Consider the following 20,908-nt stretch of genomic DNA (forward strand, 5'->3'; position numbering starts at 1 on the left):
CATGATATTACAGCATGTTCTAATTGTTCTGCACAGTGATGTACAAAACCCTGCTATAATGTAACCAAACGAGTATTTTAAGTAACTGTTCTTAAAGAAAAGCTGTTCTATCACTGAGCTATTAGGTGACTACATTCACCATAAGAAATTGCTATAAGGTAAAATAGGAAGAACAAACAGGAAGCACACATAAGATACTTAAATTAGCTGTCTAAAGTAAAACATTTGAAAAGAAGTAAAGCCATTATCATTAAGAATCCTGTATCTACTTCCAGAATTCCATGTATGGCTTTGCCAAATAGGGAATCTGGAAATGAAATGAAGAAATTCATCACTGAATGAAAGGAAAGCCACACATCAGAACCAGTCTATGGGGACAGCTGAACATCAATTAGATGCAGGAATCCAAAGAACCTTTAAATCAATGTGAGGAAAATCGAACCTGAAGAGCCACACATTTTTGTGGTTCAACCATTTTTAAAATTTTCCAGATAACCACTTAATCTGTTATTTAAAAATTTTAATTCAGGAAGTCCTTCCTAACATCGCTGTTGACCACAGAAAAAGAATTGTCCATGATGGACAAAAGTTAGGCTTGGAAAGACAGGCTGCAGATCCCAAGTAAACTGCCATTCAGGCCCAGCCCAGGAATAGAAGAATCCTAAGAGTCTTAAAAGATGCTGTTCTCTGGCCTATTGTTCATCTTGGAATGTTAGAGAGACAAAAAAAAAAAGCCAAAAAAAAAACCCCAAAAAAACAAAAAAACAAACAAAAACCCCAAAAAAACACCCCAAAACAAAAACAAACCCCAAAAAACTCCCAAAAACCCCAAAGGAAAAAAATTCTACAATATGAAACTTTGAATCTGCAAAAAAACACTTCAGATACTACCACAATTGGTCACCGTCATTTGCTGTAAAAAACAATTTGCTAGGACTGGATATGGGCTCATTTGCCTCCCTTTCTGCTCTGTGTTGAAATTTCACCAACCATCAGTACCCTTATTTCAAATCACAGATCAAATGAAAAGGAGAAACAACAACTAGGTTTTCCTAGGTTCAGTGTTTTCCTTTCTTGAACTTCTGAAGAAAAATCACAGCATAAACAAAAACTTTATTTAAAGGGAAGTAATTTTAAAGCAGGTGAAGTCTGAGAATTCAGCCTGTGAATGTCATTTCTTACTAGCACCATTTCCCAACATCATGCCCTTACTCAACACAGATAATGTAAAGAGCAAAGTACTACAGCAAACGTACTCTGAAAAGACTCAATGTGTTTTCTTTCTGCAATGTACCAGTTTAAACGTACCTGTCGACAGGCACAAAATACAACTTTAAAATACTGTAGGTATGAGAATTTATCTACATACATTTTCATGTTTTTTTCAGACTTGTAACTTGTTGCATGTCATGAACAGAAAACTGAAATTACTAGCATTTTTATTAAAATATTCTGCTTCTACAGCAGACTTAATAATGGAACACGAGATCACCTTCAGCCAGGTCTTCTTTTAAAGCAGTAACTTCGAAACAGAAGAAATGCAAATAAAGCCAAATGATGTAGCCACTATTGAACAGTCATATACAGCAAGAGGAACCATCTGAAATATTTCTGAACAGTCCATGTTTTTACACAGGCTGAATGCTACTGGTGTAGTGTTCTGAACTCATGTATGTCAAGACCATAAAACATTTCTGGGTAGTTTTCAAGCTATAACAGAATGCTCAACTGAGCAGAATTAATCTTACATTCATCTTTTGAACACAAATATCATGCAAACATTGTTATACTATGCTTGAATATATTGTGTTTAACAAGTTTACTGAAACAGTTTACTTTTCTTTTTATACTCCTAAATGTGGATCTCCTACAAAAAGGAACATGCCCCAGGACTTTCAGCTGTTGCAATAAATGTATTCGTAATGAAGGCTACCCTTTTAAATATAGAGACAAGAACAGAACAATTACATAATATATCGGCTCAAAAATAATAAAAAAGGCAAGTAAAGTTACTTACCCATCATATTTATAAATATTAACTTCAAATAAGTTGTCCTTGGCATGGTTAGCATGTTCGGTTACTGTGAAGAAATAAACACATTAAAATTTATTATTAAAAACTACTATAAAGCTGTATATAATAAAGAATTATAAAAATAAATAAATTAATAACTATGATTCTATTACCAATGTGACTATACAACAGCCTGTCCATAAGATGTGTCTCAAAAGTTTTTTGCCAGAGAAAGAATTAAAGGAGACATACACAGTACATACAGAAAAAAAATATTTCAGTAAAAACTGTGCAAATTATCAATTAGCTTTAACAGTGAAACTGAAAAAGAGAAGAAAGGCAACATCTTTTATTTACAGCTCAAATAGCTCAGAAGCACAAGAAGTTTTACTTTAGTAAGCAGGAAGCTGACAGAAGGTTGCCATTTATATGGCTAGCTATGCTTTATTTGGAAAACATTCTCCACTGCTTTCTTTCATTTCCCTAATTAGAAAAGGTAACTAACAAAAAGAACTTCAGCTACTCAGGTTTGTTTTAAAGAGTCCATACTGTGCTTATTAAGAAATAAAAATAGTCATTACTCACTAACAACATCAGTGGATATAGAAGCCAGACTGAAGAGTGGAGCAACTTTCTGTTCATAAATCCTCTTCCCTTGTCTTTTTCCTCCATAGGGATTAATATACACAAGCAGCTGCTTTGGTCTAGACTCTGCAGTAAGGGAAACCATAGTATACTGCTTTTGTACACATCAAAAAATTAATTAAGCCATACAAAACCAAACCTATTAACATCAAAGCAAACACAGCATAATAGACCTGTAACTCTTTAACAAAGAGCTATAAAAGCCTACTTCATCTGCTCTCTTTATTATACTGGTATCAACAGTATTGAACAAACTAATAAAACAGCAGATGAAATTCAGAATTATTTCTTTTGACTCCCTAGCTCACATTGCTACTTGTCATTCTTGCAGTACCTTTCCACTACTCAAGTTACTCTAATTACATGAGTATTACAGGCATAGAAGACAAACGGGCAGCAATAGCAAAGCCACTTGTAAGTGAAGCATACATAAAAATACTTATTTACATAAATTTGTTTAAACTTTCTTCAGTAACATTTAAGGAAATCAATTTCCTTTCTGTGATCAAGTCACACTAAGAATGCCTCACAAAACTACATGCTGCACAGCAAATGCTTGTTCTACAGTGTTAGTTGCCCTTCCCTCCTCCAAAAGCACCTTTGACATTACTATCTCAAATTTGTCCAGTTATAGATTTACACTAGTAGTGTCAATTAAAACAATTATTAGTCCTCTGTATTAACAGAGATACAAAACACTAATGCTTGCTGCACCTTCTTTTTTTTATGGAACAGACAAAAACATTAACATCTGTACTTCCTCAAATGGCATTCTTGATTATTAGTTTAAAAGGAAAATATATTAGACTTATTACATCAGCACACTTTTACAACAAATCTACCCATCTAGATAGACTGAGTGGTTTAAATCTGCTGTACACTCAAAGCACTATTCACCCCATCTAAGAACATATTCCCTTTCCTGAAGGAATTTGTTACTAATAAAATTAACAACTGCATTCAAATGAATTGACTGCTCAGGCCACAGTTCTCACAGGTGTACTGAATAGGTGCACAAACCCCATTTTTTTGAAAAAGACAGATGTACCTTGTGTAACGTATACAAAACAAAAACATTAAGAATGCTTCCATTGCCTGTTCAGAACAGCTTTTCTAAAATACTAATTTTTATTCTGTAAGCTTTACGTATTTGCTTAAGTCCCACTGTCGGTGTACTTGTATCCAAGCCCTTCTCCAGCTCTGTAGCTCAGAAGGGCCTCAGACCTACACTGCAGGGAGCTCATCCCTAGTCCTGTCTCCAGCTCCAGCTGTTCTGCTCCAACCTCCCTGGATGGATCCAATTACTGTATCTCACCTGGGCTGTAAATTGGACCTGTATCTATCCCCATCCCTGCTCTGCCCATGCTGCCCAGAGACAGTGGGGCCCTGGTCAGCAAGGCACTGCCTCTGCTATCACCACCCTTGACCTCCTTTCTGTCAGTCACCCTGCTCCTGCTGCTTCCTGACATCTATCAAGGTATCTCTCTCAGGAATAACTCTTTCAAAATTACTTTTAACCTTCCATGAAGTAGATGTCCAAGAGTCTCAGAAATGATTAATGGGAACTCTTACTACATAAGACACATTTTGCTGATGACAGAGTCTGGAAAGGTGAAACACACCCATAAATCTTCCAATTGCGACAGTCCTTGACCTCAGATCTCTAGAGTACCTTAAATCCCTGAGCTTACATCTGCCTATTACTTCTTCCAAAGCCACAATCATTTAAAGCCTCTGCTAAGCTTCCAATGTGTCTCTATTTTGTGAAAATAATTTATATCTGGGCAAAATTACATGACCAACAGTCCTGACTGATTAAAGCATTCAGTACAACTTAGTGAATATCTAAAATAAAGTAGCGATAAGGAAACACTTCAACTCTTAGCTCCCTCAATTTTAGAGCATAAGCTGCTCTTAAGAGTTCATAAAAGCAGTTATATCAAAATAGCACTGATTGATGTACAAGCCTACAAAATGATGGTGCAAATGTTCACAGTTTATTCAAACTTACTCTGCATTTCAAGTAATTCCTTCAGCGCCTGTGTCCACTGATTACATAAGTGCTCATCTTCACACCAAAAGGTCGCGTCACTGCACCGCCAGCGGTGATTTCGGGCTTTCTTCACATAATACACTATTTAAATTTAAAAAACAAAACAAAACAAAACCGTAATGAGATGGTTCTGTGAAACAAAAAATGCACTTCAGAAAGATCTCCAAAATACTGACCTGCAATCAACCTCCACTACACACTTCTACAAATGACAGAAGCATTCAGAGTATGGCCAGCACATTCGTAGAGAGTCCACATGAAAACACTTGCTAACAAGCAGACACCTACACAAAGAATTATTTTTAAAGATGCCATGTCTCATCAACTTATTATAGACATACTTGTTCACAAGTTCACCAAGCTTACATATTATTTGTATTAAAGTCTGCAATTATCTACATAAAAAGCTTAATAAGATAAGCCATACTGACATCAATGCTCATGTAATCAACAGGGTGAATTTCATCCTGTAAAGCTGAAATTTGAGAAAAAAACATTTTATTTTCTTACGGATTAAGACCTTATTATACCTACACTTCATATACAGTATCTCAAATCCTTCTTACTGGAGGAGTAAAGGTGAGGAAAATACAACATAAAATTCTGGCATGACATCTTTTTAGCACAAAAGTCATCTTTCTTTTCCAAAACCAGACACTTATTTCTGGCACTTTGTTTTAAGAATGCAGTCAATAATACAAAGTAACTTTCATGCATACATCCTGATGGTAGGAGTAATCAAAAACATTGAGGACTCATTCTTTTAGCCTCTCTTGATTTTCTAGTCAAGAAGTAGAAAGCAGGTGTCCTGCAGCAGAGTCATTCAACAATAAAAAGACGCTAGGGTGAACACTCAGACATTAGTTTGAACTTCATTAAAAAATAACTAAAGACAGCATGTGATCTTAAAGGAAGAGTTTTATTTGCCACATAAGGGTCTTTAAATATAAACCAACAGATTTTTGGTAGGGGTTCTTTTGTTTGTTTTTTGTGGGACTTATGCTTGGGTTATTTTCAGTTTGGATTTTAGTGGGGTGCTTTTTCGGGGGGGGTCTGTTTTGGTGGTTTTGTTTGTTTTGCTTAGTTTGATTTTTTTTTGGTTTTTTGTATGGTTGCTTTTTTGGTGTGAAGTTTTTTTTAACACATTATTTCTGTTAAAAAACCCCAAAACTTTACAATTCCTTTTGAGTCTGCCTTAAACTACCTTCACAGAATAACAAGCACAAGCATCCAGAGATTTGCCTTACCTGTAAAAGCATGTAGCTTTGCCATTTTTTGCCATCTGCCAATGTTACGTTGTTTTTTGTTAAACTCAGTTTCTTCTACAGCAATGATCTCGGAGATTGGTACAAAACAGTTTTCTGTATGAACAAAAGATTTTACATGTTAGAATCTTCAAGCATCACCTGAATGATTATTTCTATACCTAATATGATACAGACATATGATTAGAGCAGTTGCTCAGTAAGCACAATCAGGAGCATAACTAGAAATTTTCTGAATATTTTCAATTTTCTTTTGTATTTAGTCAAAGCACATAATCCATAACCACCTACAAACTACTCAAAAAAGTATTTTAAATTGTGTTTATTTCTCAGAAAATAAGGTATTTAATGTATAAAAATATTTTTGCATGAAGCCAAAATTCAGCAACACTGATTTCAGAGTAATTAAACTGCGCCTTCTATGAGGCCTAGTCTAGATACTTCACAGTGAATAGCACAAGCTATTTCAAAGAATGTGCAACTAAATTTAGTACACAGACTACAAAGGCTGTTTGTTATTCTCAAGTAAGTATCTGGCTTATGAAAGAAGGGCATTCATATGAATTCTTAAGATTTTAAATCCCACTATGCTTTTAAAGTTTAGTATCTCTTAAGAAGAGAATTCTAGATGTTATGTTTATGTACTGTGAAATATTTTCCTCATATCAACTTCAAAACTACTGTTTTTCAGAATTAAAGGCCTCTTGTTCTCAGACTATGAAATTAATTTCCTCCAACTTCATTATTTTTTCTCCGATAGATCCTAAACATCATCTCAGACTTCTTAACTCCTGTCAAATTGAAGACTTTTGTCTCATCATTTTCATTACTGATTTCAACACTGCTCAGTTGTTACTTTATCTCAAAAAAGTGAAACTTAAAATGCATGCTTTGTATTTATGTACAAGCAAGTGCTCTCTGTACACATACACCTGTATAAAAGATTTGTATTGTTATAATAATATAGTCTCATGTAAATTACTCTTATATAGTAAGAATTATAATATACTTGCTTCTCTCACATATACAAATGGAGTGATAGCAAGATATTGAGATATTCAACACATAAAATACAGACAATAATATCATTGTTACTGGGGTTTAGTCTACATTTCATTTTCTTCGCCATTTTGCAGTGGTACAATGGTAGTGGTGAGGAATGTAAAATGAGTGAAAAGTTTCCCTGACCTCTTTACAGTGATAACTGCAATTAATTTGCCACCAATTCACTTTTATTATCTTTTCCCATCCTATTTAATTGGTTTAGTCAATATTGTCACATGTATTGACAATTTGTGGACTACTCATTCAAGGGGTTTTGGAATTTGACACGATTTATATTCATTTTGTAATTTTAACTTCCCTGAATTGTTTAGCATGATTCAAAAGAAATGTAGCCTTCCAACTTTACTCTGAGGTCATTTAGGAATCTGGCTGTATTTGAATGTTTCATCTTAACTAATTTCACAGCTTATAATAATTGCATTTACTATACTCAAGGCACGACAGGGAAGTGCAGTAGTCACATAATGTTGTTATAAAGATCCAAGAGCAGAGATAAACTCTGTGACACTGTATGTACTTCCTGTACACACACATGTAAAACTATATCTAGTACTAGACACTAACAGTTATTTGGTTAGTTATTGGGTAGAGAGATGGAACAATAAAGGAAAAGAACAATTTTTAATCACTCTTTCCCAAAACTGCTTTTACTTATTTTTCTGCTGGCTCTGCCACTGATCCATATGTCAAAATATGAAAGAAAGTTTGTTGCATCTATAAAGATTACACTTAAATGGTAATTTATTTTGTTACTCCTCAAAGATACGCTATAAAACTTAGAAACTAGATTTAGACCAAAATTTAAATGACAGTGTTCTAAACAACATTTTTTTAAATAGTTGTACATAGTGCATACTCATTAGCATGTATGCTGGGAACAGCAACTGAAGTAATTGTCTCATTAGACATTTTTTAACTGTACCGATAGCTAATCTATTTTAAAGTACTTCCAAATCTGTATCACTGAAAGAATTTCTTTGGAGTATATACTTCAGCACACATTACACAGCTTCTATTAACCTTGAAACCACTTATAAGCTCTCCTAATTCTGTGTTCCCCTTCTGACAGTTGCATGACTGTTTTGATTTTCCAGCAAATCTCTTCACAGATATGGCAAAAATAGCAAAAAGTAAATATTTCTGATTTATATGTATATTTTTTTTATCTTATGGCACCAGAGTTAAAAATCTGAAAAACAGATTCCTGAAAAATGTAAGGGAAAAAAAACAAAGGAACAAAGTGAAGAACAGATCCCACCTTCCATCTGTAAATCTTTGGCTTTGGTGAAAGTCTGAAGAGTTTCTGTTCTGGGAATACCAACTCTGCTGACTACACCCCTCAGTACTACATAGCACCATAAAAGCACCAAGCAACTCCACTGTCCTGACAGCATACTCCGATCTTAAGGCAGTCAAATATCACACACTACTGAACCCAGTAATTGCAGATGGCCAGAAAGATGCAAAGCTGTCTCAAATAACATGTGCTATTCAGAACATTCCCTACCGCTTATAACAACAAATTCTAATGTGCTTGAATAGAAGTCAAGAATTTCTATCAGTCCAAATATCTCTATCACTGTTTGACTTAATGTTACACAGAATATTGTTGAATCACATTGCAAACTAACTACTTAGTCCCACCCCTCCCCCTTGTCCCCAGAAGGGGAAGCTTTCAATGTGAAGCAGAGACCTTTAGTATAAGCACAACAGTCCTGTTCCTATGAACACAATGCCATTATCTGCCATTTAGTCACCAAATCCTGCCCCACAAAAAATAGTACTAACCCAGCCTCTCTTGAAGCTTCACATAACTACTAATTATAATCCTTTCCCACAGCTACTTTTGTAGCATTTACCCTATTATCAAGTAGCATGAGACATTTATTTCACTGACATAGCATAAAGGTGTTCACTCAAAGGCCTTCACCTTTACGTTCCTCCCAAAACATGGAAAATCTTATTGTCACATTAACAAAACAAACATACACAAAAAAAAGTTGCTTACACCTGTACTACAAGATCAACATTAATGAAAAAATGGTTGAAATATGGGCTCAGAAAATATCAAAGCAAGAATTTTACTTGGCTCAGTCCAATCTATTCAACCAAGTAGCACACAACAGCTTCTAGACAAAATTTTCACCATGGTCAATGGTTAGCATATTAGAGACAAAGAGCTGACCATCCAGAGAAGGTAGATGAAAGGGCATGGCAAAACAAAAAAAACCCAAACCAAAACAAAAATAAATTAAAAAGCCAAATAAAACACACAGTAAACAGGTGACAGTCTTCTCAGCACTCTGGCTGTGCCAGTCATTGCTCATTCTGGGTCACAGTGCTCTTAATCTTAACATTCTTCCTAAAAGCAAACTGATAAATCAGCAGAACACTGAATTAGATGTATACTACTTTTCCCACATTAAGCAAGTGGGAGAGAGGAAAAAAAAACCCCAGAGAACCACAACCAAGGTAAGCACATTATCAGTGGGCTTCTTTGTGCAAAACACAGCCAGCACTTGGAAGTGTGTTTTTCTGTGTTAAGAAAAGATTTTTGGTGTGTCATTGCTGTCTGCCACTCCCACAAAACACTTCCTGAGTTTATGAGCACTCACTCAGAACTCCAGTCAAGACTTGTTCATTCATCACTGCCAGCTACATATCCTACAGACCAAACTTCCCCCTCACACATGTGTTAGCTCAAAGCAACCTAGACACATGCACAAGCACAAAAATGTTGCTGATCACAGCATTTGGTTTATTCTTAAAATTCAACTGGGGCCCACGGATGCAGTGGCATTTAGAATTAATTTAAACTTATTAGCATACTCTCATGATTTAAAAATATCAACAAGTAAAAAGATGGGCTATAGGTTATAAAGAAAAATTGTACTTTCAGTCACTTTGAAAACTAACTTGCTATTAGAACCCACATGAAGGATCAAGCTTTCAGGTTGAAGATTTGCCTTCACCTAAAAGCAAGAGAACAGGACTACTTTCTATCAGAAGGTACATGGTATTACACCAATCATGCACTATAGAAAGCTGTGTTTAATAAACACTAGAGTAAGAGAAGTTAGGAAATAGAGCAGAACTACTGACAATTCACATCCTAAAGGGGGAAGGAAAAAAGGTATCACAATTGATTTAAATCCTGTGGAGGAGTCACAAACATCCAAAGACCATGATTTCGCCATGCACAGTCATGTATAAGGAAATTTCCTTCTTTTGAAGTAGATCTTCAGGTACTTTGTAAACCAACAGACCAGTTTCTACTATGACCACACAGCTACTTCACATCACATGAATCTGAATCAAAGCACAGCAATTTGAACTTGGGTCAGCTTGAATATTTAAATCATACTATTGAATGTCTTCCCATTGTTTCTTCTGTGCTTCCAAATAAAATCTTTCCTGTTCAACTATGATATATCAATGATAAAGCAGGGAGTAAGATGCACTTATTCACCTTAAGTGGGGGGAAACAACCCAGCAAAAAGGTGTACACTAAAGAACATGTATTGTTTAATGGAGTGTGCATCTCTATTTGCATAATGTATCTTCCAGAAGACAACACATTCCAAAGAGGCAATGCCTGCTGCAGCAGTTGCTCCCCACATCCCACCTGTGGAATGGAGTTGTGGCATTGCCCATAGAGAATCATGGCTCACATTTCTGCACACGCCCACTGCCAGATGGGAATGACTGATGACAAATGACCTTGACTAAGGATGTGCCAACATTCCGCAAGCAGAAGGTGCTGGACAGACCTTGTTGTTGAGCTGGCCACCCTCTGCTAAGTACCCTGTTCATCAAACTGAGCTTTCTAGAGTCCACCAGAATGACAGCAGTGTTCTGAACACTAGTACTGAGGCTTCCTCAGGCAGTTGCTTTGGAAAGGACACATGGAAGAAGGCTAAAAGAAAGCACACACCATAAGTGAATGCATAGAGCTGAGGGTCTGGTTTGGTCATCCCCTTCATGTTTGTTCTTTGGGGGAAAAAAATCCTAGAAAAATGACAAGAGAATCTCATTCTACATTTGTAATGCTTCAGTACCAGGCACAATAAAACCTTAGCCAATGCTTCTGAAATACCTCTAAGTATATACGTACAATATACACTCTGCTATGAATTTGGTATGAAAAGTTTTATCATGTGTTACTTGAGAAAAACCTGACTGTGCCATCAACATGAGGGAAATAATAAAAAAAAATTTAGCTGACCAGCTTTGCATATGCTATTTATGATTAACCACTGAATCTCATTGAAAAATGTAACAAGGTTGAAAAATAATGTTCATCAGAAAAAATTAAGATGAAGACATCCCTAAGAAAAAAGGATGCATAGCTGAAAGTAACAGAGAAACACACAAAAATTTACAGGTAAAAGTTTTCCATATAAGTTCAAATATGTCTAACCCTCAAAGAACAGGAAACAGGAACCTGATTATGCTGAAGAGAGAATTTGAAACTATGATACTCTTAAACAAAGTCTAACAGTAGGAAATTGTATTTCAGAAATTAAAAATACACCATGACTTGAACAAACATTTGATGTTTTTGTTACTGTTGGTATCTTCCAAATAAAAGCATTAAAAAGAATTCTTCTGAATCACTACTGCTGCATTTTAACAGAACAGCACTTAAATACATACAAATATACATATATATATATATGTATGCATATAAATATCATTGTATAGAGATGAGAAAACAGAAGAATCTTCCCATACTCTCTAAAACTGTACTTTACTGGACAACAGGACAAAGTCTGTTTTGCTTCCCATATGTTCCTGTCTTTGGATGCAATGGGGAAATGTAAACATTTCAACACTTCTACAATACATCTAGCTATAGCTTTAGTTCTGTACATGTCAAAGTTTGAAAACCTTGAAAGAACATATACAAACCAATTTTTATTTATATACCTAAATTCAAGACAGCAATAAATGCTCTGAAAATAAGTAGCTCAAGTTTTTACAGTTTAAAGACAACTGGTTCACTGTGATAGCTACCTACTAAACAAGAAATATAGCACTTTTATACTGCATAATTTAGTCTGTATTTAGACACAATGTAGTCATGTAGTCAAAGGCTAAATGGTAGAACTATACCAATCTTGGTCAGCAACTCTTCTGAAATTATATGCTTCTAACTAACCACCTTCCATATTATTAAGTTTATTTATATATTGTCATGTATGCTGCTCATATTTCCAAAATAATTGTAGAGAACATGAATCATCACAGGTCTTAAAAAGAGCTTGGAGACAACAGAGCAGCAATAATACAAAACTGTGACGAAATAAAACCTCAAGTGCAGGGAACATATGAATTAACGAGCATGTTAAGAAGAGACGGTACATTACCTATTGTATTGACTCCTACATAAATTATACCTGCACCCCAGAACACTTAGGCATCTCTTTTTCTTCTATTTTCTCTTGTGATTTCACGTTTTCCAAAATATTGTGAATATCTGTGCTACAAGACAGTGACTGCACTCTGCAACCACACTTGCCTCTTAAGGCATCTCCAGCTGGGTACTATTCCAGAAACTGCCTCATATAAAACTCTAATTTACTGTGTCCCACTCTCCTTCCACCACTCCCAGAATTCTGACATTGGGAACATGCTTCAGAGCAGGTGCATACACCATTTGGTCTATCAGGGGCAAGTCACGAAAACTTACAACTTAAAAAGTAGTAAAAATTCACAACTGCAAGCAGCTGTGTACTTTAGAGTGCTCATGAGAAGGCTACTGTGAATCTGTGGCACTCTGTGTCTAAAGGAATTCACCAGACAGGAGAATGGCACTCCCCTTGAACTTGCTCTAGGCAACACATTAGTCTCCTAGTGACTTTACAAAGGCATTTTTAGAAGAATTTTTCACAATTCAACTGAATTATCTCCAAAGTAAGAGCTATGTTACCTAGTAGGAGCAATTATCCCAAAAAGTCTTGAAACTTCCTATTTTAAATTTAAGATCCAGCTACCTTTATCTAGACTAATTTTATTTCATTTTGAAAAGTATAGAGCCTATTTTAAACAACGTTTTACGTTCAGCAGAATTAAAGCATCAATTTGTTCTTTAAGTCTAAACTTCTTTTAACTGAGAAAAGTTCAGGAATTTTTGATGACTTTTTTCATCAGTACTGTTGATAGACACTAGATTATATCAAACTACTTGCACAATAGTAAGGGAAGAATAACAAACTCTATTTTTATATTATGAATAAGAAGGGCTGTACTTAAAACATAACCAAATCTCAGTTACGTAAACTGTTGCACCAAATTCTTGAAATTCTTGAGTTCTCTTTCTCCTTTTTCCCTCACCTTCTTGAAAAAAGCCTCAGTTCAATAAGATATTATGATAAAATCTGAAAAATATTTAACAAATGTACATGGTAAGAATGGAAGAACTATTTAACTATTTAAGTTTGGAGACTTGCCAGGGATTAGAAACATCTCTGTTCAAACCTTCCTCAGATAAAACTTCTAGTCAGCCTTTCTATTATTAGTGTCTCACTGTCTCAGATCCTGCAACCTCTAAAATGGGGATGACAGCAGTTTTCAACTCTACAGCAGCTGTTGTGAAAAAAGGACATTACACATTTTCAAATGTTCATATGCCACGTTAATAGGGCTACACTAAAAATGAGAATAATTACTATATAAAACACCAAAGTCAAAGGCCTTGAAGAAAATACCTCTCAAAAGTACAGCAGAAAGTTTGATATACAAACATCCTCACAAGTTAATCTGATTTTTTTTTCAGGTATTTATCATCAGTGACTTCACAGGCTGGCAGTTTTGTACATTTACACTATGCTAACTGCACAAAAGGGGAACTATAGGAATCTTTGTTACCACATTGCAAACTAGTAGCCTGTATTAAATATTTCCAAACCAGTAAATCTCAAAAGTTAAACTTTCTCTGTAAAATTTCCACTAAGGCTCTGAGAAAGCTGAGTTTTTAAAAAAGCTCAAAAAAACCCCAACCCAAAAAACAAAAGTAGTCATTGCCTGAGACACTCCCTTAATATGAAACTGTTTTTAACCACAAGTCTTGTTGCAACTAAAAGAACCAAAACTGCTTTTAAGGTTTTGTAAGTCTCTTATGTACCGCTACGATTACTTTAAATACATTACAGACCACACACCTCCCCGTACTCGCGGCGCCAAGGAACAATGGGGCTCGGCTGACGAAATGTGTGTTCTGCCCGGCCAGCCGCGGGGACAGGTGTGCCCCGTGCCACCGGCGGCATGCTCGGCACGGACACCGGGCCGGGCTGCTCCGCACTCGCGGGACGCGCTGCGCTCGCCCGCAGGGGCTGCGCCTCACCGAGAGCAGCGCTCGGCTTTGTCTCGGAAGGCACAGCCCGGTAGCACAGCCGGCGGCTGCCGAGCGCTGTCCCGCCTGCACTCCCCGCTCCGAGCGCCCTGCCGGCCCCGCCTGGGATCGGGCCCCCCGCCGCCCGCCGGACTCTGAACCGCGGAGGCGCCGCAGAGGCGCCCGAGGGCAGGAAGCGCTCACGCCGCCGGAGCTCTCCGGATGCCCAACGAGCCCCGGGCGCGGAGCCGCCGCCGCGGGCGCCGGGGCAGCGCCGGCCGCAAGCCGCCCCCGCCGGCACCCGCGCCGCGGCACCGGGATCGCGGCTGCCGCCCTTCCCCCGCCGCCGAGGGCAGGCGCCTCTCGGGCCGCCCCAGGCCGCGGCAGGTGCGCCCCGGCCCCCGCCCGCCGCACTCACCTCCGGCGCGGCGCGGCGGGCGGGGGTCGCGCCAGGCCAGCCGCCCCCGCTCCTCGTCTAAGGTGACCTCCCAGCAGCGCCGCCCCAGCCCCAGCGAGGACACGAGCCGGGGCCGGCGGCCGCCGGGGAGCCGCTCCATGGCCGCCGAGAGCCCGGCCCGCCGCAGCCGCTACCGCATGGCCCAGCGGAGCGGGCGGGCGCCGCGGGGCGAGCCCAGCAGCTGCGAGCGGCGCCCCCGGCCCGCCGCTACCCCGGCTGGCCCGGCGGGGCGGGCCCGGCGTCAGCGCTACGCCAGCGCTGCGGGGCGGGGCCGCGGCCCCGGATCCCCGGCGGCTCCCGGACCGGGGCCGGGGCTGGGGGTGGGGGCGCGCCGGGTCTCTCGGCCCGCTGGAGAGAAACGTGCCCTACGGCCCGCCCCAAGGCCCCAGCTCCGGGCTGAGACACCGGGGCTGACAGCGCAACGGGCTTGGATTGTTTTATGGGTTTTTTCGCGGGACGGCGAAGCCCCTTTGTCAGTGATGATGGACTCTTCCCTCTTTCCCTTTAGACCGTGAGAATGCAATGAGTACATACAAATATCTGGTGATACAACCTCTCCATCTAACTTCGCCTCCCTTTACAAAAAAACATTTTTGGGTTTGCCTTACATATAGGGAGAGTAATTCACTATAACTGAGCTCTTAATTCATTGCTGCCCTCCCTCCTTGGTGTTGCTGAAGTGTATAACCATCAACATCCTACCAAAATACAGGCCAGACAGAGCAGCAGTACCCACCTCCAACCTTCCTCCAAATCTGAGTGCTTCCTACAGAGCTCAGTAGAAAATGTCTCTGGTCTTGTTCTTACCTGGGTCCTGCCCAGGACCAGCACTTCAGCTGTCTGTGCTCAGGCTGAAAAATCTTCTGCACTTTAGCTCTGCTCTGAACCTTATAATATATGCAAATTTCACTCACATTTTACAAGAGGAAATGACTTTGCACATTTATAAATGGGAATAGAGCAAGGGGGAATAACTTTAAATTGAAAGAGGGTAGGTTTAGATTAGCTATTATGAAGAAATTACTTACTGTGGGGATGGTGAGACATTGCAATAGGTTGCCAAGAGAAGCTGTGGATGCCCAACCCTGGAAGTATTCAAGGCCAGGTTGGATGGGACACTGAATAACCCCATTTAGTAAAAGGTGTCCCTGCCCATGGCTGGGGGGTTGGATATAGGTGATCTTTAAGGTCCCGTCCAACCTATTCCATTCTGTGATTCTATGATTTCATCTTCTGAAAACAAATGAGCTAGGCACTGTCATCCAAGTTATGTGTTGAAGATAGATTTCCTATACAACAAATACTATTTGTCGTCTATCACAGTCATTCCAATAGTCTTTCCTCTGGCCTTAAAAGACATGATATTACCTTTATTAGTGAACAAACCTAGGTATGCCACACTTCCACAATTTCAAGGAATACTTTGTCACTTTTGTTCTTTACATTTTTAATGCCTCTCCACAAGCACCTGAGAGCTCTTTATACTAAGACTTAAAGTTTATTGCAAAAATCCATTGTGAACAATAGTCTGCCAAGTGCAGTTCTGAGCAGTCATTAATTTCTCATTGGTTCCTTGGATTTTGCCACCTACGTCAGCTCTCGTCATCCATCTTGCACTTGGGTAGTGTTGTGGGTTGACCCTGTTTGGATGCCAGGCATCCACAAAAGCCTATTGCTCCTCTTTGTAGCTGGAAAGGGAGAGAAAGTGTAACAAAGTGATCATGACTGGGATAAGGACATAGAGAGATCACTCACCAAATACTGTCACAGGCAAAACACACTCAAATTAGAGATAATAATTTAATTTATTATGAAGAAGATTAGAGCAGGATAATGTGAAATAAAGTAAGACCTTCCACCCCTCCCTCCTGCCCCTGCAGAGGCAGGGAAATGGGGCATGGGGGTTATTCAGTCCATCACACATTGCTTCTGCCGCTGCAGGGAGAGGAGTCTTTCCCCTGCTCCAACACGGGCTCCCCTCCCACAGGAGGCTTTTGCTGTTGAACACTTCAGACATGCTCCAAAATTGAATTGATCACTAATTCAAAACTGTTATCTTAATAATACTACACAGAGGTACTTATTTATCGTTTCTCCAGTGGGCAAAGTAGATTTAATCTTTTATAGCCTACAGTCACCAGAATCAATATTCTTATACTGTGATCCATGTTAGCTGAAGAAATAAAAAGTTCATTCCTTTTACCATTCATGCCTATGATGGTTTCCTTTTATTCTTATTAATTTGAAAAATCCATTTTTTTACTCAAGGCTAAAGTCTTGAACTGTAAAATACAGAACTGATAAAATATTCTCTGGTCTGTTAGAAGCCTACTAAAGTGTACTAGCACCATTAGCAGGATTGGCATCCATATTTCTTACTTGTTTAGATAAGAAGAAGCTACTTCTTTCTTCTTTGCACACTCTTTTAGTGTTTTGTTCACAGAATCACAGAATGGATAAGATGGGAAGGGATGACAGTGGTCTGGTTCAACCTTCCTACTCAGTCAGGGCCATCCTAGAGCGCATTGCACAGAATTGCACCAAGATGGTTCTTGGTGGTGTTGGTTCTGATGAGGGAGGCTCCACAACCTCTCTGGTCACCTTTTACAGTCCATGGTCAGCTTGACAGTAAAGTTCTTCCTCATGTTCAGGTGGAACTACTTCTGCATCAGTTTCTGCCTGTTGGTTCTTGTCCTATTGCTTGGCATCACTGAGCAGAGCCTGGCTCCATCTTCTTGACACCCACCCTTCAGACACTTATATACATCAATGAGGTCTGCTCTTGTTCTTGTCTTCTTAAGACTGAAAAGCCTCATCTTCCTCAGCCTTTTATCATAAGAGAGATTCTCCAGTCCCTTCATCATCTTTGCGGCCCTCCACTTGGCCTGCTCCAGGAGCAATATGTCTCTCTTGTGTTGAGGAGCCCAAGATGGGATACTTCATGCTGCTACAGGAATGTCTTGTAGGAATTCTTACCTTTGCTTTGTTGGGTCTGCTCTGGTACTACTCTCTGGTAGATCCCTGAATATCAACATGTGCATCTGTCTCTAAAAGTAATGGTCAAATTTGAGCCAACACATTTTTATTTTCAATCAGTTTTAGTACCTTATGTTTTTCTTCCCTGATTGTAACAGAGAAATAATTTCTAAAGGATGACTGATTTAGTAGACTAAAGTACACACATCAATTATTGTTTTACTACTTATTACCTAAGCCTGTAATTACCACTAAGGGGACATTACTGTGGATGCAGTGATGCCAGTAAATTGCAGGATTTATTGCCTTGGTGGTAAAGATATCCCATCACAGGGCTACACCCTGAGAAATGGCATAGCTGTAAAAATTATTCACAGGTCTAAAGAGGCCACAGGAAAGGTTGCAATTGTAGTTAACTTGGGAATAATAATACATTATGTAACAAGTACAATTTACAATGTCAAATGGGAAGACTGTAGGAAGGCAACACAACTTACAAAGTTTATTGCTATGATCCATTTACTACCTATCTAGAAAACAACACAGTGTTTAAAGCCAAATTTCTCTTCTCAGTGTCTGAGTTTAGAGCAGGTAATTAATCTCAAATGACACCAAGTTAAGTGGTGCAGCTGTTACTCCTGAGGGGAAGGGTGCCATCCAGTGGGATCTTGACAGCCTTGAAGAGTGGGCCCTTGCAAACCTCAGTAAGTTCAACACGGGAAGGTGCAAGGCCCCACACCTGGGTCAAGGTAATCACCAGTATCAATATGGGATGGGAGATTAAAGCCTTGGGAGCAGCCCTGAGGAGAAGGATTTGGGGGTGCTGGTGGATGAAAAATTGAACATGACCTGGCAACATGTTCTTGCAGCCCAGAATGCCAACTATATCCTGGGCTGAATCAAAAGAAGTGTGGCCAGCCTGCCTCACCCTGGAAGACATTTCTCTCCCCATTTACTCTGCTCTTGTGAGACCCACCTGGCATGGTGAGACACTGGAACAGGTTGCTCAAAGTAGTCGGGGATGCTCCATTCCTAGAAGTGTTTGAGGCCAGATTGGATGGGGCTTTGGGCATCCTGGTGTAGTGGAAGGTGTCCCTGTCCATAGCAGGAAATCATTCTATGACTCTGAGATCTTGTAGAAAGACTTAACTCTAGCAACTCTGTAATACTGAACAGGATCATTATATGATAATGTAGGCAGTCAATTAAGAAACTCTTCTAAACAGGTACATCTATTTAATCAACAGCAGCAGAGACATATTCTTCAGCCTGACCTGCATTACCAAAATATTGATTTAAATAATTATGAACTCCAGCTATCATTCTTCCAAAGCTCTTGCATTTGTGCTTCTCCATTAGGATCCTGCAACTAATTTATTTTCCATAGTGAAAATCAGGCATGCCCTTGTATTATTTTGGCAGAGGTAAAAAGTACTGTGCATCCAATCTTATCTGAGACCATGAGTCTGAAGTGAGAAAGATCTCAACAACAGTGAAAGCTGGATAATTCTCACATAAATATGCTGAAGAAAAAAGAAGAATCATATTCCACCATAACTGGCCACTCTACTCAGTTATGTGTTGGAATTCTAGAGAGAATCACAGACTTGTAGCAGGAGCTCTGAAAAAGACAGCCAGTCACTGACATGTAAGGGAGCCCTTCAGCTGCTATTCCCAGTGATTCCAAAGGGGGATGGTTGCAGGCTCAAGGACTCCTCCACGTCCCAAGGAATGTCTGCAATTATGCTCAGTCCTGCTTAAGGAAGAGAAGGAAGTTCAACATCAGTAAAGTTGTTCCTAATATTGTTCCTTGAATACGTATGTGAGAGTCAGCTGTGGTCTTGTCCAAATGAGAACTTGTGCAGAAGTGAAACTTTAATCTCATTGCTCAAGAATTTAAAACTGGAACCAAAATCAGTAAGGGTTTTACTTTTTCATATATTTTTTAACTGTCCACAAGTAACTATGAGGTATTTCTTTTCTTCCAAAGAAAAATACCCCAAGAAAGTTTTTAAAAGGCTTCTTGGGAGTCATAAAAAAATTTTATCTCAGTTCATGTCAGGCAAACTGAAGTACTTACACATAAATCAAATTCTATTCTCAATTGTACAAATAAGTCACATTAGAACAGTGTAAATGCACCTAGAGGTCAAATTTGGCAATTGAAACACTTTTGGAAAATGAAAACTAGTTAACAAAGATAATAAAACAGAGGAAAATAATTCATTTTAAATATCAAAATCCTGACTAACATTCTAATTCCTTTTCTACTTATCAGCAAACAAAGACTAAAGCATGAGTTCTGCATTTTTGCTGATGGAAAGAATGACATCATCTTCTCTAGAAAAATACCTGAGCTATTTTAAAGCTCTTCTACAATTTTATCATAAAAGTTTAAATTGCATTTATTGTTGGAAGTTATCTGGAAAAAAAAAAAATAAGAGCAATTTTAAAGGCTTGTTAGAAAGGATGATTGCAGCCCTTTATTCACTGGAGCCAAAAGGTAATTGAGAGAAAGTTGTTGATACACAGCAGGATGTGGGAAGAGATCCAGAAGGTACTTTGTTTTCTTATGAGGGGAAATGTTACATGCTGTTCCTGAACCATGGAAATTTACAGAATTTCTTCCTTTCTTCCAAAGCTCCAACCTCCCTGAATATTCTCTGCATAAACTGCCTATCACTGTGAAAAATACTAAATATTATTTGTTTCAAGCTGTTGTAGCTGTGGCTCCCACCGACAGATATACACAGAAATATTGATTTGAGCTTCTTTGTTAAGTTCCTTATTTTAATTATTAGTCTCAACCAAAGTCCCAGAAGAGCTGTAAGACCCCCCTCTCCCTCAACTAACTTCATCCTTTTAAAAAACAATGACATCTAAAGATCTCTGTCTGCCAGAATTATGATGTTCTTTCTCAGTGTCAGACCAACCTTCCAGCACCTAAAGGAGTCCTACGAGAAGGCTGGGGAGGGACTTTTTACAGTAACATGGAGTGATATGAATATGGGGAATGGTTTTAAAGTGAAAGATGGTAGATTTAGATTGGATACTAGGAGGAAATTCTCTACTGTGAGGGTGGTGAGGCACTGGCAATGGT

General features: G+C 38.9%; 1 protein-coding gene across 1 annotated transcript in view; it reads right to left on the minus strand.

Moving 5' to 3' along the window:
- The window catches only part of CERK (ceramide kinase), a 42,962-nt gene extending 27,879 nt beyond the window's left edge, over positions 1-15,083 (minus strand). Inside the window, exons 1-5 of the mRNA XM_030255987.4 lie at positions 14,794-15,083; positions 5,960-6,073; positions 4,671-4,793; positions 2,600-2,725; positions 2,018-2,081 (exon numbers count right to left, since the gene is read on the minus strand). Coding sequence (XP_030111847.4) covers positions 2,018-2,081; positions 2,600-2,725; positions 4,671-4,793; positions 5,960-6,073; positions 14,794-14,932 — 566 coding nt within the window. The 5' untranslated portion in view covers positions 14,933-15,083. The remainder of the gene's footprint in view (positions 1-2,017; positions 2,082-2,599; positions 2,726-4,670; positions 4,794-5,959; positions 6,074-14,793) is intronic.
- Positions 15,084-20,908: the final 5,825 nt, after the last annotated feature.

The sequence above is a fragment of the Taeniopygia guttata genome, chromosome 1A (assembly GCF_048771995.1).
Source record: "Taeniopygia guttata chromosome 1A, bTaeGut7.mat, whole genome shotgun sequence".
In the NCBI taxonomy this organism is placed as follows: Eukaryota; Metazoa; Chordata; class Aves; order Passeriformes; family Estrildidae; genus Taeniopygia; species Taeniopygia guttata.